A 26,376-nucleotide genomic window follows, 5' to 3' on the forward strand; every position below is an offset into this window, starting at 1 on the left:
CTGAAGTGAATTTCAAGCCAGACTGAAATTCCAAATGTAATATAATCAGGAGACTGCACTGAGAAAATGTAGTCAGGCTATTAAATAAATTAGCTTCACTATAATAGCTCTGCAGCAGCACATAAGCAAACAGCATTAATTTGACCACTATTTTGGCATGATAAAGCAAGTTAATTAATATGATAAAATACAGCAAAAAAATCCCTTCTATTATATGAGTAAACAACACAGTCCTTTAGGAAGAATATAATTATATTTTATTAAAAGTATTGCCTTCATGTAATTACAACATACATTACAAAGCAATGGTGTAACTAAGAATTAAAAGAAACAAGCCACAGGATTCAATATTTAAACATTCAGAGAATTTACAGGTACTTACTAAGCAAACTATGTAGATCTTCAGGTACAATTATGGAATCATTCAGATACAATTACGCTATCATTCAGCAGACCACCTAGGTACATAACTCCCACTGTTTTCAATTAAATTTAAAACTTCAATCATTTTTAAAAACTATTATTTAAAAGCAATATAATGCAAACAATTATAATGCATAAAAAATTACTTTATCAGCCTGAAGTTTGTCTGATATGCACAGTCAGAGATTATAAATTAGCTTTGGGTTTACTGAATCCTATTACTTTATCAGAATGAAGTTTAGCAATCTCTTGTTTAGTAAACCCATACTCTAGAAGTATCTCTTCTGTGTGTTCTCCTACAAAAGGATCTCTGTTACATGATGGAACAGCAGGAGTTCTTGACAGAACAGGAGCGGGTCTAGGACTTATCTCTCCCTGATCATTTTTGATAAAAGAACTTCTTTGTTTGTTATGCTGATTTAAGGCAACATCATTAAGGGATAAAACAGGGGTCACACAGGCATCAGTACCATCAAATATGCTGTACCACTCAGCTTGTGTCTTCTGTGCAAATATGGATGCAAATTTTTTCTTCATTTCGGGCCAGTCAGAGATACTCAACTGATCAGGAAGTTCTTTTGAATCTAACCCAAGACCTGAAAGGAGAAAAGCAAAGTTTAGCTATAGTATAGTTTAGATAAATTACTAAGTGACTAAGTGCTCTCCACAAATATATTCCTCAAGAAGCTAGTATTTTCCAGGCAGTACTGAAAGTCACTTCAAATTTTATTCAGGCATCTGTGCAGGGCAAGGAGCAGTGGAATAAAGTGTTCTATAGTACTTGCAATTAGACTAAACTGCATCAGCTACAGCCTTTTAACTAACTACATACAATAAACACTAATTTGTATAAACACCATAAAAGCAGCAGCAGCCTAGAGATAATAATGTCCTGAGAACAGCTTCTGTAACAAACATTGTATTCTCTACCTGGCAGTAGCAACAAAGAAGTCTGCTGAATTGGTCCTGGACCACAGCAATACACTTATCTCACAGAAGCCAGCACATCTGCCAGGACCGGACACTCAGCAGGCTGCAGTGCTTGAAGCTCAACACAACAGAGTTATTTCCATGCCACAAATAAGGAAATGGTGTGGATGAGGGTACCCAGGCTCTGTGCCTGCAGCCTGACCAACCTGCTTCATTACTCCCTCAATCCAAACAGACTCCAGCAGTGTGTCCCCCTCTCTCTTCTTCAGCACACTTCCCAGGTTCCAATTCTCAACTGCTGCTCTTTGGGAAGAGTGAAATCCATAGCCCTTTCACTCACTAAGTGCTTTTAAGAACTCTGCCTTTCATGTCAGTCACAAGGATCACCCACATATGGAATTCGGAGACAAAAGAGCAAAGAATGGGCACACAGACTTTGTACTGAAAACTTTCTGAACTTGGCAAGTCCCACATCCTTCTGTAATCTAAGCACCACATTCCCTCTCACTGGGGAGCTTACATCTCCCTCCTGTGCTGCCAGTTTCCAGTCTCTGTTTCTGCTCTCATGGATTCTGCTCTCAGTCCCCCCTACTCTTCTATTCTGCTATTTGAAGGAGATGCAAGAATTTTTATCACTTTTGGTAGGGTTTCTCTCAAAAAGGAGGCAAGAAACAAGAAAAGAGAAAAGGCAAGTAAATTACATTTTGAAAATGGAGATAGTACAGGGGTACAACCAGATTGTAAGACATCAAACAGAAATCAGAAGTGCTATGTTGATGGCCAACCAAACAGTCCCATCTTGAAAATCAAGAGCATGAAAACAGCAGGAAAAAATCAGAAAAAGCAGTTAATTCAGAAAAAGAAGTTAATTTGAGAAATTAGAAAGACTAGAGAACAAGTCTCATTATAATTCTTCACAAAGTAACAAAAAAGGGAGCTGCTTAGAAAACAACAGTTCTGTGTCAAAGGCAGTGAAAATACAGAGCTCTGTAGATCGGCAGAAAAAACTTGCAGTATCTTCTGTTTGTACAGAATCCTTATCACTGAGAGGGATAGACATACAGCTACTAAAACATACAAGGAAGAAGAAAGAAAGATAATGTGTATACTTCTGCTCTTTAAATTCTTTCTTTCCCTGCATAATCTCTGCAAGATGCACTTCTTTGGGCCCACAGTCCTCCCTAGGTTAATATAATATGTAAGAATTTCACTACTGGTCACAAGATACTTAAATTGTAGCTTTGAAAATGAATACATGCTTCGAAATTGTACTTTGGTACTTGAAAACACACAGAAATTGCCTGTCTCCAGGGTCAGCAATACAGCCTTAGGGTTGTTCCATTTTTAGAAGAAATTCGACACAGTCAAAGACAAAATAAGCATCTTCACATCTTATTAGAGATGCCAGAATAAACATTCCTACAAAGTACACATCAGTCCTGATGGTGTTATCAAGTCACGTGCACCTTAAATTACTAACCCCACAATCTGGTGTTCATAACCATTCATGCCATCCTAAAAAGAGATCAGCTGAAGACTACTACTACTGGTTGAGCATGCATAATTAAACAAAAGATAGCCATACTTTCAAAATTAATTTAATTATTAATTTTCAAGGTATACTACTAAAGCTGAACAGTTGCAGTATAGTTTACTTACAAACTATGAGGTGAAATAAATTTACCTTCCACAATATGTATAGCCAAGTAAAAACACAGTGCCCAAAAGTCTCAATGGATGAAATCCTGTCAATTGGAAACTTTGTTTCATAAGGACTTATTTGCTTATTAATTGTAGTTTGGGTTCTGGCAGCCAGTCCAACATGAACAGAGCTCTACCATTATCCCATTACAGTTATATCTGACGATCATGGCAGATGGAAAGTTGGCTGAGCCCAACCACACACACTCTGGCAAAATGGAACAATGTGCAGAACCTGGAATTTAATATTATATGCTCATTTTCCATTTACCACTGAGGACTTCAACTTTAAATAGCATGAACTGACAGCACTTAAGCACTACAGATTCTCATTTTCCAGCTTGTGCTAACCATTTGTGGTGCAGATGAGCAGAATCACAGCAGGAGTGACTGACTCAACAAGGAAACAATTACACAGCACAGAATTGTCTGGGATACCACAGGATGACAGATTTCACTCAATGTAATCAAAAGCAAAGTATCTTTTACACAGACTATCTTGTAAAAAAATCACAACTTACTTTCAAGTTTTTTAGTTCAAATTTTCATCCAGGATTCTTTTGTTTAGAAAAGCCCAGTTAACCTATGCCAGTTCAGCTCTGAAATGATTCTTAAAAAATGAAGAATTGTCTGCTTATGATACAGCTTTAGATCTCCTTGAAATGCTATAGCTTTATTGACCTATATCATCATATCACTATTGATGGAACAAACTGAAATCTGTATTTCATAGACAAATTTCAGTAAAACCAGGCACCTATTTCAAGAAAGAGAAAACAGTAAAATTCATTAGACAAATTAGCAAAGCTGTGTTACAGCTTCTTACTGTGTATTACTGCTTTATGGTTTCTTATGGTATTTCAGCCACACTTTTTAAAGAGAAGAGCTTTGTTCAGGCTTTTCTTCATTTAACTTGCTCATTTTCTTGTCAAAATTGCATGGTCACAGCACAGTAATTTTGAAACTATATTGCCACAACATGACTGAAAGGAACCATCTAGTATGGGGATCTTTAACTTTGGCCCAAATGACAGATGGAAGGTGCACGCACTGTCTAAACAGAATTCCTTCTCACTCTGAGGGGGGAATGAACTTCAGAAAGACAGGAGCGAAGTTTCATTAAACAAACTACATAGAGGTTTTTTTCTGTTCAAAGTTTGTGAAACTAAGTAATTTTTTAGAAAGTGACAGCTCAGCAACAGGATGATCAGACCCAGAGCACTACTGAGTATTGCTGCAAATGTATCCTCAGCTGCATACAATTCAAGGGGAGATGCCTAATTATCACAATTGAAAACATTTTTGTGAAGCAAGAACCTGGCACTGAAGTATTTGTACAACATTTATGACTTATCATAATAAGGAAATACAAATAGAACATAACGCTATATGTAAATGAGTCTAAAACATAATGAGGAAACTCCTCTCTGCATAACTTAATAACAACATGGTATTGAATTCAGTTCATGAACACATTTTTAATACAGTACACAACACTGTACTGTCCCAAAACAGAGAGCCCTGTAGAAATCCTTCTTAACAATGTAAACTGTGTTTTTCAAGTGCTTCCTAAATCTTTCATTCTTTTTCAAATAGAAGTAACACAATGTAGGAGTGTCAAAATAGTATCAAAGGAGTACTATGGAGTACATGTTCAGGATTTTAGTGACTGTCAGTGGTTTTCCCAACCGTATAAGTTCACCTCCTGTAACTTACTTAACACTACATGATAATGCAGAATCAGATCATTACTTTCAACCTGATACACAGTATTTACTGAGCTCTTCATGCCTCTTGTAGCCTGGCTGCAGCAATTAACTAAGCACCTATTGCTAAAACGCAAGACAAACCTGCAGAAGCAATTCACAGGCCAGTTGGATTCTGCCTCTTCCTCTCAAAAGATTAAGACTTAACATTAGTAGTACATGCTTTTTACATCAGATTTTTCATAAGATGCAATAGGCATTTTAGCCAAATGCCAAGGCATTTTAGGTATTTATTGTCTGACCTTTGTAGTAATAAAACTGTATCTGCAAAAGGACTACAGCTTGTTTCTTAATAGCAAACAGTCTACAGTGAGCATGCAGCTACTGCAGCAATTATTTACTATATCTATTTTATATGGCTCAGTTTCTCATATAGCCTGCTTTTTTTCTAATTCATAAATTTAATTTTCCCTTATGAGTATGATCTACAAAACCAATGATCTCAATCTAATCTGTGCTTTTTTCTTAAACTGTTTCCCTCTGCTGACCCGTTAAGAACTTTCCATGTCATCAACCGCATTCTGGTCCAGCACTTGAGTTCCTAATTCGGCAGGAAAACAAGTGAACCAAAACCAATAGGAAATCAGTTCCTCTTCTGCTCACCAGGATTCTGTGTGTAGGGACAAATGGTTCAGAAATCACGCTCCCTTCTCCATTCTGCAATCTTTAAATCTTCAGCTGACATCTGCAACACCCACATCCTTCTGCTCCCCTACAGGAGTGGCGAAAGTAACCCACTCTCTGAATATGGAGAGAGACACATCAAGTGGTTTTTGAATATATTTTATCTGGAACAGCACCAAATTGTTCACCAGCAGATCTGACCAGAATTATGGGCAAAAGCTATGAAATGAAATTATGGAAACTGGAACTGGAACATACCATTCTAAAACCACTTCAAAGCTAAAATGAATGTCTGGAACAGACAACTCAGCCTAAGTCAAAGCTCCTAAGGTTTGTGAAAGAGCAATACAATTCTCCCAGGCAGCTTTTCCTTCCCTATAACATTCAAAGGCTTAAATTCTGAATTTAATTTTTCTGGAATAGATATCCCAGAAAGGAAATAATCCTTAAGCTATAAGAGACATCTGCTGTTCTAATTTAGTACAGTATTGCTTCATAAAGATTGAAACTGTAAGGACTGAAAGGAATAAATATTTCCTATGTGGAAGTCTGAAAAATTCATGATATGCACCTAAAAACAATGACAAAAGACCAGTTACTTTAAATGCCACGTTGTGTGAAAATCTTGAGTTTGGTCAGATACTCTAAACAGCAAACTTTTACAAAATAAACAAAAAACTCACAGAGTGTAGACGAGCAAAGACTGTGATACAGCTAAAGGCAAAAAGCAAAACATCTTCACAGACTGTAGTCTGTATGTTGGATTTTTTAAATATAACAGAAACAGCCTGAAACACAGGCAACGATGATTGCAGTTGCTGTTGACTTAAAAATGAATACATATCAGTTCTTTATTGCTGGAATAATGGAGTAAGTAATTTTGAAGCTGCAGCTGTTAAAATCAAGCAATTTCTCTGCATTGTAAGCATAGGGAATACTCTCAAAGATGAAAATACAGTTGTCCAAAGTAGGTGCCCCAACACAGGCAGAAGAATTCAGAGCTGCTTTAAATTTCTGAGAAACAACTAAAAGAAAACCAGAACTTTAGTACTTTCCTCAGTAAAGGGTTATCTAAATAGGACACAGAGATCAATGACCATGCTGTACCACCTGGCCACTGGAGTAAACCATGAGAGGCTTCTCTTTAGATATACTGGCTGAGAGACAGAAGCCCAACTCTTGCCCTGTACCTATGATCAATACATGAAAGTAGGGCAGACCAGAAAAGGTCCACTGAGATAAAGAGTCATGAACCGAATCAGACTCCACTAGATTTGGGGTGTTTTTTTGAACAAAGTCCATCTCATGTCTGTAGCTTTAAAGTAAGTGCAATTCAACTCAATCTCCAGAGAATAAAATCCTGCAGCCATGAATGCTGCAGGTCAGTGTTTGTTCACTTTATGCCAAACATACGGGTATTTGAGTAAGCAGCTTTACTTATTTCTTATTTTCTTTGTATTTAATACAAGCATTCTCCCTGAAGATATTTATTGGAATTCTAAATTCCTTAATTTCCAGAACAAGGGGTTACATTTTACTTTGATAGACTTTTATATTTATTTTTGTTCTCCAACTCTGATTTCTTGCAAGCAAGAAAATCTCAGGGGATTGGAAGTGAAAAACATTTCAAAGAACTGCAAAGCCTGGAATAATCAACTATATTTTCTTTTTCAAGATCAAGTTGCTCACAACTTGAGTTCACAAGTTATTTTCAGGACAATTAGAGACAAAGGACCGTCTTCTTTGTCCAAGAACACAGCATTTCCAAACCAGAGAGCTGATCTGTCTAACATACTGTAGGACACGTCTGACTCACTCCAGGAACTTCCACTTGGGTTTCCCATATCAGCATGCACTTATTTGGGTATTCCACACAATTGCATGGGCATTTTTAAGCTACAACAGAAGCAGCCATTTATAGCCACAGATGTACAAGAACTTGGGCAGCACCACAGCTGCAAGAGAACAATGCAAGAGAACATCTTTGTGGAACAAGATCTCTTTTGGGGGTCCTGGTCACCAAAGACATACCCCACCTTACAATCCCATACCTTCATTTATCTTACCAGGCTCCATCCAGAATTTCAAAAACTCCTGAAAAACCAGCCCCTGATAATTACTACAGGCTTGTTAGCACAATGCAGCTCTCTGGGGCAGAGCTGGCAGTAAATGCCTGTGTGAGGAGCTGTAATAGTTTAACCCCAGTCAGCGGCTAAGAATGACACAGACACTCCCTGCCCTTCCCCCAGTAGGATGGGTGAGAATTGGGAGTGTAGACTTGGAAGGGTAAACATGAGAAAGAAACTCATGGGTTGAGACAAAAACAGTTTCATAATTAGAAACAAATAATAATAACTAAAAAAGAAATTAGGGGAAAGCAGGAAAAAATAGTAACAGAGAGGAAAATAAAATGTAAGAAAAACAAGAATGCAAGCAAAAACAACCACTCACCATCACCCAATGCCCCTGCAAATCAATTTCAATTTCACACAAATATTTTGCATAACCCATTCTCATTTCCTAAATATATAAATCATATTTTATAGTCACATTAAAGAGTCTTCAGTCAAATATAAAAATTGTATCCACAGCTGGACAGTAAAGCACTCAGAAAATGTGTGGTGGAAATTAATTTATAAAGCAGAATTTGCTTCTACAAAAATGTTGTTCCATTGAGAAATACCACAAACTACTTCCAATGGATATTCCTTCCTGAAACCATTTAGATACTTACTTTAAAAAAATATATATAGCACAAATAACTGAATTTGCTTTAAATTTTATTTGCAATACCAAATAATTAGGTCTCATTTTTAAAGTATATTCACAATCATATGAAAGAAGTTGTTCAGTGCTCCAGTCACATCACAGACTACCATTACCATAACTCCAGAAGAAAATCTACAGTTTAAGTGTAGTTTCTGAGGTGGAGGTGAAGGCAGAATGAAAAAGAAAGAAATTAATCAGTAGAAGAAGAAAGCCAATTTAACTGCTACAGAACTACCCAAGTGGCTTTGGCAAGTGTTTTTCTTTTACAAAGAAAGCACATAACCATGAATCATATATCAAAATCAAATAATAGAAGAATTCATTCAAATGTGCTTTGCTGATGTGAAGCAACTGCTCCGCTACTTACCCTTTATAAACTGGTTATAGAACTGAGGCTCAATGGCACCAACAGCCATGAATTTTCCATCAGAGGTCCTGTAGATTTCGTAAAAAGGAGCACCACTGTCCAGCAGGTTTTCACCTCGAGGTCTGCTCCAAATTCCCATATTTTCTGATTTCCAGAGGAAAGAACTTAGGTATGCTACTCCTTCTACCTTGAAAATTTACAGGAAAAAAACAACAGTTTCAGTACATTAGCTGGCTTGTTACCTGAATGCTACAGAAAACAAAACAGCAAAAAGCTACTACCAGTTAAGATTTTTAATGATAAAATCTCTGGTAAGCAGTTTAATTCCTTAAAATTGTCAAGTATTACTTATATTGCATCTAGAATTAAAGAATAAGAAACAACCTAAAGGTAATAATGCAGATTCAGACAGATTATACACTTTAAACGCACAAAGTTTCCTCACTTACAAATGTTATTATCATTAGGAGCTCAAAATGAGAATATAAGGAGTTTCAGGTGACAGGACAAGCTTCTTGACTCTATACAACCTTAAGTATGACAGCTGTGAAAGCCTTCTAAACCTCTGGGAAAAAAGATGCCTGTACCAGTCCTGTAAGTATCAAATTTTTATGTCAACATTAGCTTTTTAAATATACTGATTATAAGAAAAGTGCTATTTTCAGAAATAAAATCAAAGGAAATCAAAGGTTCAAGCTCTCTTATACCACGGGAACTGGAAGCTCATCTTCATCACTAACTAAAAAAAAAATTATTCTCCCATTCTCATCACTGGCAGCTACACAGGCATAGCAAGGTAATCTCTAACTACGCGAGTGTCTGGCAAATACAGCATTAGAAAAGATGAGTCATCCTGTTCCAACTTGCTCCTTAAAATTTTGGCTATGTGGAGTACAATCATATGAAAATTCAGTTTGCTTAGTCTTTCAACAATTATCAAGCTTGTACTAGTCTTTCCATAAAACACATTCTACAGTTTTGCTCACCAGCACAATCAATTTCCCCTCAACTGCATTAGAAAAATTGTAAGCAAAGATGAAACAGTTAACAGTGTATGGCCAGAAACATTCTAGAAGAACATATTAAAACCTGAGTTGTATCATTCTGAGTATCCTTTTGATGTAAAGATCTATCAGTTTCTACCTTTCTAAGCAAGAATTTAAAACACAAAAATCTCTGAACTATGCAGTTGAGAAGGCTTCTTTGTTTAGAGTGTGTTACTTGCCTCATGGACAGGAATACTCCTGCCCTACTTGTCACATGTTAAAGTCCATTAAAGTACTTTCATATGAGAAAATACTGTATACCTTCATCTACGTGTTCGCTAAATGATTACAAGGATATTACAGCAAAGTTTGCTTTACTAATCATCTGATCTTGCACTGGGCATAGTAACAAAAAATACCCCAAACCCACTGCAAGTAAGGATAATAAAAGACAGGAAAAATATTAGAATAAGCTCTAATTGAAAATTAGATTTTGGTGATGATGAAACTCTTACTACCAGCACCTGTACAATACCTACGTACAGTGCTACTAACCCTGGCAACACTTAAAATACAATTGCACATCTGTTTTACACTGGAATAGGGACTTCAGAAATATCCCTACCTGGGCAGCTGGACAGCTTCTGCCTGAGGGCCACTGGAATTCAGAGACAAGTAAAAAAGTGTCTAACGTCTGCACCAGACCTCCAAAGACATGCTCAAGTTAACACCACACACTCACTAATGTGGTCACCTTCTTTTAAAACATGAAAAGGACAACATGGGGAGACAGAAATTGTTGCATTTCACTTCATAGCCCTCATAATAAAAGCATCAGCAGTCTCTGAAGCAGGCACAGGAATCTAAAGCCACCACCCCACTGGGTGACCCATCTGCTCCTTAAGCCTTCTGTTCCTTTCTGCAGACTGAAATAGTACAAACAAAAGTGAGAATGAAACCACACTAACCTAACTTTTATCCTCGTGACTCATGAAGGCCTCTAGTATGTAGGAGTTTTGGTTTTGAATACCTCCAGGCTGAGAAAAACCTGGGACTCAGTCTTCTGGTGGACAGCTAAATGCTCCTGCCATGAGACTATTATGCAAGCATCATTACCAGCATCCTTTCCTCTGGCTGTCCTTTCACAAAAAAGCAAGTCATGCTCAGTCAGATGTCTACCATCATCAGAAGGGTCTGTGGCTGAATCTGGAGTGAACCTGAAATGTGGCCCTGACTCACATGCCTCTGTTCCAGTGTGCTACAAGAATGCAGATGCACAATTTTGTCTGCTGTGCTGTACAGAGTGTCCAGTCCTCATCCGGCTCACTCAGCACACAGCAACTCTCCAGCTTACTGAGAGACACCCATGAGCCCTACAGAGTCAGTGAGAAGAGACAGCAATCCATGAATTAATCCAGACCAGGAACTCAATTTTTCTAAGGCAGACAGATGAAACACAGCACCCAGTGTCTACTTTTTACACAGCACAACTGGACAACGTGAAGAGGTGATGCAAGTCCAGCCCTTGACCTGAACCTCTCTACCCTCTTTTTGTATCAGTTTAGATTCAGTAACTAAAGGAGTTCCTCATGTTTAAATTACTGATAATAAGAATGCTCCCAATCCACTTTTAATCCTTCGGCATATTAACTTGAAATAAAAGACAAATAACAATTTCATCCATCATTAAAAATTCTAATCTCAATGTAGAATTACTAACACAAAAGACAAGAAATAATTTATTTCTTCAGATTACTTCAGAAAAATAGATGTTGCAATAAAATGAAATGAAAAAACCCCAAATTGTCACTAGGTCTATGAAGTAGCATGAAAATTTAATAAAAGTAATCCTGATGACACAAAACTGCTAAAAAAGAAATTATTTTCCCTCTTCTGCTGTAGAAAATTCTGCCTTGTGTCAGAGTCATTAACATATTCAGACCCCTTAAACTGTAAAGCAACTTATGTAGTGGCTTTATTAAACAAAAAACAATGTTGGAGAGAAATGACGGCTGAAATGCTGTGGTATTGTGATTTTAAAAATACCTACTTCCATGAAAAAAACTTAGGTGTAAAAACAGGCTCGTCCACCCAGTCTATTTAACTGTCTTTGCTGCTGATGATGCTTGTAAGTTTTTCATCAACTGTGTCACTGCAAGGCTATTTAAGTAAAAGGAACAGAACCAGATGCCAGGTAAAGTACATCCTGTGATACTGGACATTATTTCATCTGTTTCACAGATCACCATGCACATCTGCAGTGAACTGTAAATTCTGCATAATGAGGCAAGAACATTTGAAAGAGAGAATGTTCAAGGTCCTAAAAAAATCCCACAACACACTCCATTCCAAATGAGCTACAAATTTCAATAGGACATTAGCAGAATTCAACTGATTCTTCTCCTAACAAATTATTTTAATTCTTTTACGTATGCTAAAGAAAATAAGACAAACTACAAGAAGTATATTTTTCAATATTTGCAGGTTTGTCATAATTCTCCACAGTTTTTGTTTCACAAATACACAAACTCCTTCAATTTTATTTTGTAAGTCATGTTTTTAGAGTCATAATTTTTGTTGTGCTTATTAGGACTTCCTCAAATTGGCAATATTTTTTGAAATACGATCGTCAGCATCAGAAACAGTATTTTCCTGAGACTTCATAAGCATTGAATAGCTTAGAACAATTGCTTCAGAATGTTTGCTGGCTCTATTTCCTGTTTATATATCCTAATACAGTGTGTGTGTGTTTTGCAACAGGATGATATTGTGGACTCATGTTCGGCTTGTGACTACTACAAACCCCCAGGATTGTACTTTAGCCAGTTGTTCTCATACTGCATTCGTGCAGATCATTTTCCTCCCTGAAGAGCACTACAGAGCAGTGGTATCCATGAATGGCAGCCAATTTTTTCAGGTCATTTCTCCAATGTGAAAAGGTCATTCTTAATTGTGTTCCAAGTGTCCAGCATACTCACAGTCATAGAATTATAGAATCATAGAATCGATTGGGTTGGAAAAGACCTCCAAGATCATCAACTCCAACCCTTGGGCCAACTCCAGTCCCTTTACCAGATCATGGCACTCAGTGCCACGTCCAATCTGTGTTTAAAAATCTCCAGGGATGGTGAATCCACCACCTCTCTGGGCAGCCTATTCCAATGCCTCATTACTCTCTCTGAAAAGAATTTTTTTCTGATATCCAACTTAAATTTCCCCTGGCAGAGCTTAAGCCCATGACCCCTTGTCCTATTGCTGAGTGCCTGGGAGAAGAGACCAGCCCCTATCTGGCTAGAACTTCCCTTCAGATAGTTATAGACAGTGATGAGGTCACCTCTGAACCTCCTCTTCTCCAGGCTAAACAACCCCAGCTCCCTCAGCCTCTCCCCATAGGGCTTGTGCTCCAGTCCCTTCACCAGCCTTGTTGCTCTTCTCTGGACTCACTCCAGCATCTCAATACCCTTGCTGAACTGAGAGGCCCAAAACTGAACACAGTACTCAAGGTGTGGCCTCACCAACGCAGAGTACAGGGGAAGGGTCACTTCCCTGGTCCTGCTGGTCACGCTATTTTTGATATAGGACAGGATCCCACTGGCCTTCTTGGCCACCTGGGCACACTGTTGGCTCATGCTGAGCTTCCTGTCAGTTAGTACTCCAAGGTCCCTTTCTGCCTGGCTGCTCTCCAGCCAAATTTACTTCAAATTCCACTTTTCTTTACCTAATTTTTTTCCTGCATGACCTAGCTCTATCTGTAAATTCTTCATAAGTAGCCAGCCCTTTTTCCCATAGTCTGTAAACTTTATCCCTGATTTCTTTCAGAATCTCCCTATTTAACCAAGCCGGCCGTCTTCCCCTCTGGCTGGCCTTCTCATATGCATATTATCTCATATGCATATTATCTATAAGTTTACTAAACATAATCGTTCACCCATCATTCAGCTTGTTAGAGAAAACATGGAAAAAAACCCCAACAAACAATTCTAGAACTCCACTTGGTAAGTTTTTCATTTTGACAACTAACTGCTAATAACCACTATTGGAGTAAAAACATTAAGCCTGTTTTGCACTGTTCCCATAGAATTTTCATCTAGACTTAATGCCATGGCCTGCTTCTGGGAATGTTGTGTGAATTTGTCAAAAATTTATACTCAAGTCAAGAGAGCCAATGCCACTTTCTATTTTCCCATCTTCAAAATCACTTCAACAAGAGAAATTTTTTCAATTAATGTAATTTTTTTTTGATTTCTGTTTAAGTCCAAACCATAGCCTTCACTGTACTACAACACCTCAAAGGGAGGTCAAATTTTAATTGTAATACTCTGCAAAAACAGGAAAAAAAGAGAGAGACCAAGAGAGAAACAACAGTTGCAGACAACACATTTCAAGGATAAAGATAAATAAGTATTTTTCCTCTGCATGCAAGTAGGTGGCCTTCCAGGGGAAAAAATTCATAGTACTCGTTATTCAGCTAATTAAGGCTTTCATTTATTTTATAGCACACAGTGTTTGAAATTGACTGTTTGACAATGACTTATGGCAGTGTAGCTATCCAAGAGACAGTGCTTCTAATAAGCTATGACACGTCACAAATTCCTAGGAAGATGTATCTTGAATAAAGCTAATGCAAGTCTTTAGTTTATTAGTATCATCATTTTTGCTGTTATGCATTATGTTAATTGTTTATTGCACACTCTATCTCCATACACCAAACTTATTCATCAAATATATACAGCTATTCCTTCGTAAAGAAGGCAGGCAGGTAAAAAGGGACAGGAGGAAAGTCACAGTATGTGTTCCATGTAATAAAGATGTTACAGCAGCAGTGATAGGTGAAAACTCTTTGCCATTTTATGAGATTATTTTCTCTTTCCCAAGTTCTCAATTTTAAAATTAATATATCCAATTTCCTCCCTTTTATGGATTTAGACTAGGAAAAAGCCAACCTACAAAATCCCACCTTCCTTGAGAACAAACTTACCATACTTGCATCAATGATCTGCCCTCTGCCAGATGTGGAACGTTCATAGAGAGCTATAACAATGCCCATTGCACACATGACACCTCCACCAGCAAAGTCTGCCAGAAGATTTATGGGTGCGTAAGGGTTTTCATCTTTTCTACCCAGCTTTGACAGCACACCTGACAGTAGAGCAAACACAAACCATAAGCATAAAATTAAAAACATTCATTTCTACATTTCTGCAATTAAAAGTTTCATTCTTTTCAATCTGTGCTCTTCTACCAACAGTTTTCTGTCTCTGCTTGGCTGTGTCCTAGCAAATAGTTACTCTTTCATTCACAAAAGAGTAAAATAAAATATATGAAATCACATTAAGGAAGATGCATTTAATTAAAGATAAAATAAAAGGCTCACAGATAAACCATTGATATTTTGGCTATACAGGGACAAAATTTCATTAAAAAAAACCTTGTGCCCAATAATTATTAGTACTATGGTCCTATTAGTACTATATTAATACTTCATACATGCACAAAACCTTCCTCAAAATAGGCATTACAACAAGTCTCAAAGCAACTTTGGTAAATTGTTCTTCTTTGAATATTTTACAGTGAAAATGCAGATGTACAGTCTTATGTGCACATAATCAATGAATTAATAATCATAACAAAGAATCTCGCACTGACAACTGTGCTTCAGTCCCATCCTCCCTGTTCAACTACCTTTGGAGAAAAACAAAGGTTGCATGTGAGAGGAACTGGTGAGTAGCACAGGAAAGTTATCTCTGATTGCATGCAATGTAAACACAGAGAACCTGTGCTTATACCAGCACTTATGCAGAAATTAAAGGAATTAGAACAAAGGCTAAGCCAGTTTACTTCAGACAGAATTCTGAATCTGTTAACACTTCTCTGCCATCATGATCCTCTTTACTGTGACTTTACTCTTCGTAGTTCCCTCATAGCAATTCTCTCTGGCCAAGCAAGAAACCAGTGTGATCATCTCTCTCCTATGTCTGCAGCCTAAGGTCTGAGACATTCAGAATACATGGTCAACAATGCTGAGAACTGCATGGTTGTGATGCACTGTTTAGTTAGCTAAGGGTCTAATGCATTTCCTAAGTGCAAATAACTTGAGTGCACAGTATAAAAAAGTTTGCAAATCCTTTAGTGCAAGTGTAAAGCCCTGTCCCTTAAACCTTCCTTTTAACAGTCTAAGGGTTGTCACAGGCATCAGCAGATTAACATACTAACTTCTCTCTACAGTTCCTAACACAAGTCATTTTTCAGTTACAGAAAGCCAGAGCTCATTAGAAAAATACTCAGAATATGAGATCTCACTTTTGCAGAATGATACCTCTTGAACACCTTGTTTTATTTCCTTTAAATAGGCAGAAAAACTTGATCTGTGAAATGTCACACAAAATTACTACAGGAAAACAGCACTAATCAAAATACTACTATTTAAATCAACTCCAGGAAAAAACCCCACTCTGTAAAACAGAAAGTACTACAATGTGAGGTAGAGATGGATTATGCTGTTTCTGTACTGACTCCTCCTCTACACAAATATAAAATTAATATAAAATAATAATACCCTAATACTTTGAAATTATCTTGATTTCAAGTCAAAAGTGTTTCAAACAAGGCATCCTTTCTTTCATCTTTTTTATTCTCTGACAATTTTATATAATGAGAGAAGACAGAACCCACCCCTAAAGAAAGTTGATTTCACAACACAGTGACTCCTCATAGTAGGTGATTCCAGATCACCACATTTGCAGTGCCTCTGTTCCGGTCTTTTGCCAGATCTAAAAGAAATGTTTTGTCCAGTGGAAAGTCAGGAAGTTTGGGGCCACTTCCTCCCTCCCAGGCTCAGTGGAGCAGCAGAGACAGAACTAGTGTGAAGGGCAGGAGGTGGCACCACGCATGGATTGCCCCTTATCAGAGATGGGTTATTGTTATTGTTTGCTACTCCATACTTGTAGAATCGTGACACTTAAAACCAGCACAATCTATACAACACCTTAATGAAACATACCACTGCCACTTTGTTTTAAGCCTCTGCCTTTCAGCTGGTAACAACGGATACTTATTTACATGCAGAAAAGGACAAGACCGAATTATCTTAGGCTGCCTGGTTTTCCTTTGCTCAGAAAAAGCTCACAAAGCCACAAAGTAATCTGCAGCCTTTCAGGATTATAAGCATACAGATTTTCTAGGAGACAGGCCCTGAAGAAAAACTTCAACCCTCTCTTCAGTGAGAAAAATGTTATTCTGGTACAACAGCACAAAGGAACACAAATAATGTACAGCCTGAGATGTGCTGATCCAGCCTAACAGCTTGCTGCTGCCAAAACACACAGCCTTGTTCAGTACATGTTTTCTCCTTTCTTGTGCTGACTGGTTTGCTGGATTCCTAAATGAACTGCTTCACCTCAATAACCTGGCAGAAAACATCCTCATTTCTCTTGACCAGTTTTTGGCTTGTGAGGAAGATTACAGAGGGGTTAAGCAAATGCCAGTGCTGACTGGAGAGAATAGAGCAGGGAAAGCCATATGGAAGGGAAACCCCCATTTCACTGACAGAGACACTTCAGATCAGATCAGCTGTTTCATCAAATTGCAACTCAGATATTTTGAATTATCTGCTTTCAACAAATTCCTGAGTTTTGACTTAAGTGTGTGTGTGTGGGGGAAACCCTTAATTTAACAGACATTTTACAGCCTACCTGATAAAGCCAAATAATTGATGTCATGACCTGCAGTCTTGGCATATTTTCCTGTCTGGCCAAATCCAGTAAGTCTAGCATAGATGAGGCCGGGATTCTCCTGTAGAAGAACCTCTGGACCAAGCCCAAGTTTTTCCATGACACCTTAAAAACACATACACAAGGAATTCTAATTCACATTTATTTTTAATAATAAACAAAACATACATGGTTCAGAATCAGATTATACAACAGAACTGAATTGCACTTTGTAAAGTAATACATTCTATGTCAGTATCCATATTACAAAGTGAACATTACAAATTACTGACATACTGCATACATTTTTAATACAAACCCAGTGGAAATGAAACTTTAGGGTTCTTTCTTGTTTTTTCCAGCTTTTTTTCCTGTTTTACTTCTCCAAAGGAATGACAGACAACTTTCTGCACTGCTGGATGACAAAAAAAGCTAAGAAGACTTGTAAAACAAAGAAAAAAAGAGAAAGAGCAAACTTTTAAATTTTCCACATTAAAACCACCTGAAATTTCTTCCATATTTCATTGCAATATACTTTCCTCACTGTTTCAGTTTCTCGGTACTTCATATGTTCCTGTATCTTTTAAGCCACTGATGCAAATGGACCATGCCACTATTCCACAAATGATCTGCAACAACCACCCAAAACTATATGTGCTTTTTTGTAACGCAGAGGGTCAAGACCTTTTAGAAATGAGTAAGTTTGGTCAGCATGGGTTTACAGGAATCAAGGCTATAATTCCGGCGTTGCAGTTCTAAAACAGTAGTTTTAGAAGAAGCAAATCTGAATTGCAACTAAATTATACAGTCTTACTGGCTCAGTGCAGCTTGGTCAGACTATCACGTCTGCTCTATACTGGCATTGCAGAGAGGCATATATGGAAGGCAAAGGATGATGCAATTTCAAAGCCTGTTCCACCCCAGAATATTACTGCAGGTTGCTTCACAGGCTAATCCATAATGTTACTACACCTTCAAATTTGTTAAGATCCACATCTATTGCATGAATTAGTGAGCAGAGGTAAGTGATTAACGCCAAAGAGAAAGTGGTGAAATTTGGTAAATGATTTTCAAAAGCACAAGTGAAAACTGGGTGCCAAATAACCCCTCTGGGTGTCACAAAGTCATTGTTGTCAGTGGTACATATGCCTGTAAAGAAACTTTCCTGTCACTTGGGCCTTCACCTTCGCACTGTTTCACACCAGATTCATTATGGGTCACAGATTTGTCTAGTTCACTCACAGGCCCATAGACCTAGTATCTAGTTACATAATTGCCCACACTTCCAGCTTAAAAAAAGAGAAAGCATCTATCAAACCAAAGAAAACAAAATTTCATACAGAAAAAAATCTGCTGAAAACAGGAGACAAGCTACAAAGAAAACCTGGAATTTAATGTCTACATTTTGTCTGCACAGCTTCTGGGGAATAAAACAATTTTAAGATAAGAAACAGTTTCTGTTTTCCTAACGAAAAGACTTACATGTGACAAACGATCCATCATCTTTGAGGTGTGATGCTTAACTGAGACAGACTTCTGTTTCTATGCTGTCTGTAAAAATCCCAAAGCGCTTCAGCTAGTTCCTCATTGAAGCATTATCACACTCACAGAATGGATTCGGTTTGAAGGAACATGTAAAGGTCACCTAGTCCAAACCCTCTGCAAGTGCTGAGATGTCTTCAATTAGCTTTGGGTCAGTTGGACAGGGCTCTGTGACCCTGTCCAACTTGACCTTGATGATACTCTTCACAACAGAACAGCCTCCTCAAGGAACAGTGGGGATACTGAAATAACCATCAAGTACAGCTCATGAACAGTGGGAACATGTTAGATCTGAAAAGTCAGTATTTGAAACAAAGAATCTTAAAAGTGTCCATTTTGCTACTGACAATCAGATGGTGAGCACCCCTAAATGTGGTAAATTAGTAAAAATGCATCCTGTAATTAAAAGATAAACAAAAAATCTTTTTCAAAGATAGTTTTGAAAAATTGAGTAATTTAATACTTGAATAGTTAAAGAATTTTGTTTTCATTTAACCTAATGTTAAAATTGGAAAATATTTGCAGAAATGCAAGGAAGGTTTTCATTAATTGGACTTAAAACAGGCAGCAAAAGATGACTGTGAAAAGCAACTTCCTAAAATTACATATGACTTCTGAAGATGAAGACTGTATTTTATAACCTTGTTTTGATTCTAAGTGAGAGTTACTTTGTGTAAGGGAATTATACCACTCTAATGCTTATTCTCATATTCATCTCCCTGGAATACGTGCTTTATAAATGACTGTTACAAATATATAATGTCAGATATTCAGAGGAACTGTAAGCTCTGACACTCAGACCTCTGACCCACATGACAACCTTTCAAATGTGAGCTGGATGGCATCAGCAGGATGGACATCTCACAGGGCACCTGCCCCCAGCCCAGGACTGACCCCTGGGCTCTGCATTCCTCCTGCTCGTCCACAGCCCAAACTCAGGACTGACCGCTTGGGCTCTGCCCTCCTCCTGCTCATGCAGAGCCCAAACTCAGGAGTGACCCCCGGGCTCTACCCTCCTCCGGCTCGTCCACAGTCCAAACTCAGGACTGACCCCTGGGCTCTGCCTTCCTCCGGCTCGTGCAGAGTCCCGGCCGGGGGGCACGGCCCTGGCTGAGCCCTCCCCACGGCTCTTCCCTGCGGTGCCACATGGGTGCTGCACTGCACAGACCAGACACAGAGCACCCCTCACCCAGCCACAGGAACTAACACCCCAAAGCCCGTTCCCTGCCCACTTCCCGCTCCCCGTTCCAGAGGTTCCAGGCCGGCTCACGGCAGACCCGCACCTCCCGCCTGCCCTCCAGCGCCGGCTCCCCTCAGGCCGCTGCTCACCGTGGCGGAAGGGCTCGATGAGCACGTCCGCACCGCGGCACAGCCGCCTCAGGGCCGCGGCGCCCTGCGGCCGCTTCAGGTCGAGCGCCAGCGAGCGCTTCCCGCGGCCCTGCACATCGGTGGGCGCACCAGCGTGGGGCAGGCGGTCAACACGCACCACCCGCGCCCCGAAGTCAGCGAGGATCATCCCGCAGAGCGGCGCGGGGGCCAGCCCGGCCAGCTCCAGCACCCGCACGCCGCTCAGCGCCATGGCCGCCGCCTGCGAGCGTCGGCACCGCGATGCGGGGCGGGCTCGGCGGGGGCGGGCCCTGCCCTCTCCGTGTCTGTGTCCCATCCCGCCTGGCCCCGCCGGTGGCCCCGTCCCGCTCCGCACCGCGACGAGCAGTGAGTGGGCGTCCTGCCTGGGCCGGCATACAGCGGCTCTTCAGGAGCTTCCCCGGGCAGTGACACCCACCAAGGCCCCTGCGCAGGCACACACCGCACTCCCACGCTCAGGGCAGGCTTCCTCGCTGGCAGGTTCTCGGGCATCCAGATCCTTAAATTAATTTAATCTTGGTGTAATAGCTAGATAACATAGGTCGCCTCCGAGCAGGGACCCCTAACAAAGGGAACCCCGAGCTTTTATACACTCGCAGTCTAAGCGCGGGGAAGTCACAGAATGGCAGAACCATTCATTGGGAAAAGGCCTTCAGGATCACCGAGTCCAGCCCCGAGGTCCCAGGCTGGGCGCCGTGGAATCCCGCCGTGTCCCTGGGCCCCTGAGCCCTTTGCTGGGCACAGCATCGGCACTTCCCGGCCTCCTGTACCAGGATGGGGCTCCTGCCCCTGCAGCGGCACCGAGCTGCCCTCCATGCGGTTATTCATGGCCTGACTTTGCTAACGAAGATTTGGGCAGGACTCTCCCCACGTGGGTGTGCCCGTCCAGCCTGCGCAGTGGATGTTTTAGGTGAGGCACAGCGTGCGCAGAACTGGACCCACCGCTTAAGTCCCAAGGTCCATTTGCCACGGCCGAGCGAGCTTGGACAGTGACAGGGAAGTCCTCGGGACTGTCGCAGCACCTGGTGCTGACTGGGGCTGACTCTGCTCAGCATCCGAGATCTGACGGGATGGGATGGCAGGGAGGCATTTACTGCCAGGGGATGGTCGCTACTGAGACTCGACTCGGGTCCTTGGGATTCAGAGTCCAGAGATTCCTCAACTAAAAAGTGTGAAAACAGGCACATCCTTGCTCAGAAAAACCTCCCCGCGCTGTACTGCTGTGTCCGGCAGTGTCTGACACAGCAGTGCTGCCTCTGGGGCACCGCGGGGTGGGCAGAGCCTCGCACTGTGAACCACAGGTCAGACGCTGGGGATATTTGCATGACATCTGATTAAAACTGGGTTTTGTTTTGGTGTTGTTGTTTTTGCCAGATGTGCCGTTAAACAGGGCTGTCTGGCCCTGCTGTTCTTGTGGCGTCAGCTGCTTACAGGAACAGATGTAAATCCAGCAAAGGTAATGAAAGCCTTTGGCTTTGGATTAATCAATTGGCTTTTCAAACCTACGCTCTGGTTTCCAGTATTTCAGGTTACTGTGTAGCAGACAGAGCAAAGATGCCCTCAGGACCAGTTCCATGCTCATTTTATAGCTTTCTTTAAATTAGTAGGGCTACAAAAACGTGTAAAGGCCATAAATATGAATGCAGAATTTCTCTAATTCTACAGTAACAGAAGAGGTCTTTGGCAGAATACTTTCTATTTTCCAGGTAGACACCAGGCCCTGTAATGCAGGAACTGATTGTATGCACTGCTATGCTGCTACCCACAAGAAAGGGCCAGGAGAAAGGTATATGCATTTTCATTCAAATGCAACTGCCTTGTTTGCTTGTTATCCATCTTAGACACACTATTCCATATAAAGAGTTGTTTTCAGAGACATTATCATGGTATTGTGACACTGTTTCTCTAAATTATTTCTAGTTTCATTTTTTCCCTCTCACCTTGGGGTTTATATTGAATACAAACAGGCCATTTCTGTTGTGTCCCCTTCTTTCATTTCACCTGATGCTGTTTAGTTTGTCACACCCAAATAACACCATAATCACACACTAGATAATATCTGGATTTTCACAGAATCATAGAATCGATTGGGTTGGAAAAGACCTCCAAGAACATCGAGTCCAACCCTTGGTCCAACTCTAGTCCCTTTACCAGATCATGGCACTCAGTGCCATGGCCAATCTCAGTTTAAAAAACTCCAGGAATGGTGAATCCACCACCTCTCTGGGCAGCCCATTCCAATGCCTCATTACTCTCTCTGGAAAGAATTTTTTTCTGATATCCAACTTAAATTTCCCCTGGCAGAGCTTAAGCCCATGACCCCTTGTCCTATTGCTGAGTGCCTGGGAGAAGAGACCAGCCCCTATCTGGCTAGAACTTCCCTTCAGGTAGTTCTAGACAGTGATGAGGTCACCTCTGAGCCTCCTCTTCTCCAGGCTAAACAACCCCAGCTCCCTCAGCCTCTCCTCATAGGGCTTGTGCTCCAGTCCCTTCACCAGCCTTGTTGCTGTTCTCTGGACTCGCTCCAGCACCTCAATATCCTTTCTGTACTGAGGGGCCCAAAACTGAACACAGTACTCAAGGTGTGGCCTCACCAATGCAGAGTACAGGGGAAGGGTCACTTCCCTGGTCCTGCTGGTCACGCTATTTTTGATATAGGACAGGATCCCATTGGCCTTCTTGGCCACCTGGGCACACTGTTGGCTCATGTTGAGCTTCCTGTCAATTAGTACTCCAAGGTCCCTTTCTGCCTGGCTGCTCTCCAGCCACTCTGTGCCCAGCCTGTAGCGCTGCAGGGGGTTGTTGTGGCCAAAGTGCAGGACCCGGCACTTGGCCTTGTTGAACTTCATCCCATTGGAATCAGCCCATCTCTCAAGTCTATCCAGATCCCTCTGCAGAGCCCTCCTGCCTTCCAGCAGGTCGACACTCCCTCCCAATTGATGTCATCAGCAAATTTGCTGATGATGGACTCAATCCCCTCATCTAATTCATCAATAAAGATGTTAAACAGGACTGGACCCAGTACAGACCACTGGGGAACACCACTAGTGACCGGCCGCCAGCTGGATGCAGCTCCGTTCACCAGCACTCTCTGGGCCCGACCCTCCAGCCAGCTCTTAATCCAGGAGAGGGTACACTTGTCCAGGCCATGGGCTACCAGCTTTTCCAGGAGTATATTATGGTAGACAGTGTCAAAGGCCTTGCTGAAGTCCAGATAGACCACATCCACAGCCTTCCCCTCATCCACCAGGTGGGTCACCTGATCGTAAAAAGAGATCAGGTTGGTCAGACAGGACCTGCCCCTCCTAAACCCATGCTGGCTGGGTCTAATCCCTTGTCCACCCTGAAGGTGCTGTGTGATTGCACTCAGGATGAACTGCTCCATAACCCTGCCAGGCACGGAGGTCAGGCTGACAGGCCTGTAGTTGCCAGGGTCCTGCTTGCAGCCCTTTTTATGGATTGGGGTGACATTGGCCAACCTCCAATCATCTGGGACCTTCCCAGAGAGCCAGGATTGTTGTAAGATGATGGAGAGCAGTTTGGCAAGCTCTTCTGCCAGCTCCCTCATCACCCTGGGATGGATCCCATCTGGTCCCAGAGACTTGTTAGGATCCAGCTGGCTCAGTAAGTCAGTAACTATATCCTCCTGGAATACAGGAGGGCTATTCAGCTCCCTCTCCCTGTCCACTAGCTCCAGAGGCCAGTTGTCTTGAGGGCCACCTGTCTTACTGGTGAAAACTGAAGCAAAGTAGGTGTTAAGTACCTCAGCCTTCTCCTCATCTTCCTTAACTATATTTCTCTCCAAGTCCAACAGAGAATGGAGGTTTTCCTTGCCCCTCCTTTTGTTATTAATGTATTTATAAAAGGACTTTTTGTTATCCCTAACTGAAATAGCCAAATTTACTTCAAATTCCACTTTTCTTTCCCTAATTTTTTTCCTGCATGACCTAGCTCTATCTGTAAATTCTTCATAAGTAGCCAGCCCTTTTTTCCATAGTCTGTAAACTTTCTTTTTATCCCTGATTTCTTGCAGAATCTCCCTATTTAACCAAGCTGGCCGTCTTCCCCTCCAGCTGGCCTTTCGGCACACTGGGACAGCCTGTTGCTGTGCACTCAAAATTTCCTTCTTAAAACATGTCCATCCCTCCTGGACCCCCTTGCCTTTAAGGGTTGTTTCCCAGGGTATGCTCTGAATCAGTTTTTTGAATAGGCCAAAATCTGCTCTCCGGAAGTCCAAAGTAGAGGTTTTAATGGTGGCTCTCCTTTACATCCCTGAGGACTGAAAATTCTATTATTTCATGGTCACTATGCCCCAGGCAGCCTCCAACCACTACATCATCTACCAGCCCCTCTCTGTTTATAAACAGTAGGTCTAGCGGGGCCTTACCCCTGGTAGGCTCATTTATCAGTTGATGAAGGAAATTGTCCTCTATACACTCCAGGAACCTCCTTGACTGCCTCTTCTCTGCAGTATGAAGCTCCCAGCAGATATCTGGCAAATTAAAGTCACCCACAAGAACAAGGGCTGGAGATTTTGAGACATCCGCCAGCTGCTTGTAGAAAAATTCATCCCCTTCATCATCCTGGTTGGGCGGTCTGTAACAGGCACCCACAAGGGTGTCAGCCTTGTTGGCCTTGCCCCTGATTCTGGCCCACAGGCACTCAACCTTGACACTGCTGACCTCAACTTCAACACAGTCAAGAGACTCTCTAACATATAAAGCCACCCCTCCACCTCTCCTTCCCTGCCTGTCCTTTCTGAAGAGCTTGTAGCCCCCCATAGCAGCACTCCAGTCATGTGATTCATCCCACCACGTTTCTGTGACAGCAACTATGTCATAGTTTTCCTGCTGCACTATGGCTTCCAGCTCCTCTTGTTTGTTTCCCATACTGCATTCATTGGTGTACATGCACTTCAGCTGGGCCATTGATTTCATTCTCAACTCGGGCTCTATGCCCTTAGGCCTATCTCTGGAGAGCCCAGCTGCCATCCCTTCCCCCTTCAAACCTAGTTTAAAGCTGTTGTAGTTTGGGATTATTATGTAAATTCTCTCCCCTGCCACTTAACTGCCCAGGCCAGCGGTTAACAAAAGAAGTAGTTAACTGTTGATCGCTGGGGTGGGGGCAGGTTTGTCTCTTTTGGTTTTTTTTGGATATTCTCCGGAGTCTTGGCTCGGCGGAACGGGGGAGTGGGGGCTCGAAGGAGGCAGCTGCCCTGCTGGTTACTGCTGGGGTTTTTCCTGGCTGTCTTGCCGCTGCCTACTTCGGACTACTTTTCGTGCCACGCTGCTGTTGCTGCCTGCCTTGGATTTGCTGCTGGTTGCTCGTACCTTTCTGCTTCTTGGACAGGGAACACAGGGGGAAGAGACTGAGTCCATCTGAAAGCTCACTGCTCGTTTGTCTCGCTGGAGAGGGACTGAAACTCACTCTGCAGCCAGCCGGGCTGTGACAAGGACACTTAAGTATAACCTTTTCTCCCGGAGAAAAAAACCTGCTGGGTTTTGTTGTTGTTTTGTTTCTTTTGTTTTTTTTTCCTCTCTTGTGGTGTTGGGGAAGTGGGTTGCACTAGTCTGTTTACATATATATATATAGCAGTTATCCTTCTTGTATTAAAATTCCTTTTCTTAAATTTGATAAAGAGTGGTGTGATTATCGTGGAGGAGGCCTCTCCCCCGCTTGTGGGTAAAACATTTTGGTTTTTTTTCCCCTCAAACCTAGACATTTCTTGGCGCCCAACGTGGGGCTTGTAAACAAAGAAGGATAACTGCTATTTTATGGCACCATGTGGGTCTTGAGTTTAGGGTTCATCAGGACCATCCTGTATAATATATTGGCTTTTTGTTGGTACAAATTCATGCCAAAAGGAGCGGCAGGTTTAAGTCTTATCAACAAATCAATGAGTAAAACTCAAATAGCCGCAATTATTATTGAGTTCTTACTCTGGATTTATGGTGCCATGAATTCGATGCCTTTGGATGTCATGTGGGTGGTGTTCTCCAGGCTGTTTTCCTGCCGCAACCTAAGCTGCTACCTCTGGGGATTCAGTGATAATAGTATGGACCCTTGGGAAGGAACAAAGGGGAATCTCTTCTCCCAACCCTTTGTCCATTCCCCATTCAAATCTGCTACAACAGCTTTTGAGATGTTTAAATTCTCCCTGGATGCCAGAGATATCTTGCTCTTTATGGTTTTTC

At 41.3% G+C, this 26,376-nt stretch overlaps 1 protein-coding gene across 3 annotated transcripts; it reads right to left on the minus strand.

Moving 5' to 3' along the window:
- Positions 1 to 234: 234 nt before the first annotated feature.
- Positions 235 to 20,486, minus strand: AMACR (alpha-methylacyl-CoA racemase). 3 transcript variants are annotated; one of them, XM_071580781.1, is made up of 6 exons: positions 20,147 to 20,486; positions 17,595 to 17,687; positions 17,258 to 17,401; positions 14,545 to 14,705; positions 8,581 to 8,767; positions 235 to 1,019 (listed from the first exon to the last, which is right to left on the minus strand). In XM_071580781.1, the coding sequence occupies exons 1-6, from the start codon at positions 20,478 to 20,480 to the stop codon at positions 610 to 612; spliced, it is 1,329 nt and encodes a 442-aa protein (XP_071436882.1). In that variant the 5' UTR covers positions 20,481 to 20,486; the 3' UTR covers positions 235 to 609. The 3 variants fall into 3 exon arrangements, with proteins under 3 accessions (XP_071436882.1, XP_071436884.1, XP_071436883.1); XM_071580783.1 differs by lacking the exon at positions 20,147 to 20,486 and adding an exon at positions 18,090 to 18,105; XM_071580782.1 differs by lacking the exon at positions 17,595 to 17,687 and having other exon boundaries at positions 20,147 to 20,479.
- Between the last annotated feature and the right edge of the window lie 5,890 nt (positions 20,487 to 26,376).

The sequence above is a fragment of the Pithys albifrons genome, chromosome Z (genome assembly GCF_047495875.1).
Source record: "Pithys albifrons albifrons isolate INPA30051 chromosome Z, PitAlb_v1, whole genome shotgun sequence".
In the NCBI taxonomy this organism is placed as follows: domain Eukaryota; kingdom Metazoa; phylum Chordata; class Aves; order Passeriformes; family Thamnophilidae; genus Pithys; species Pithys albifrons.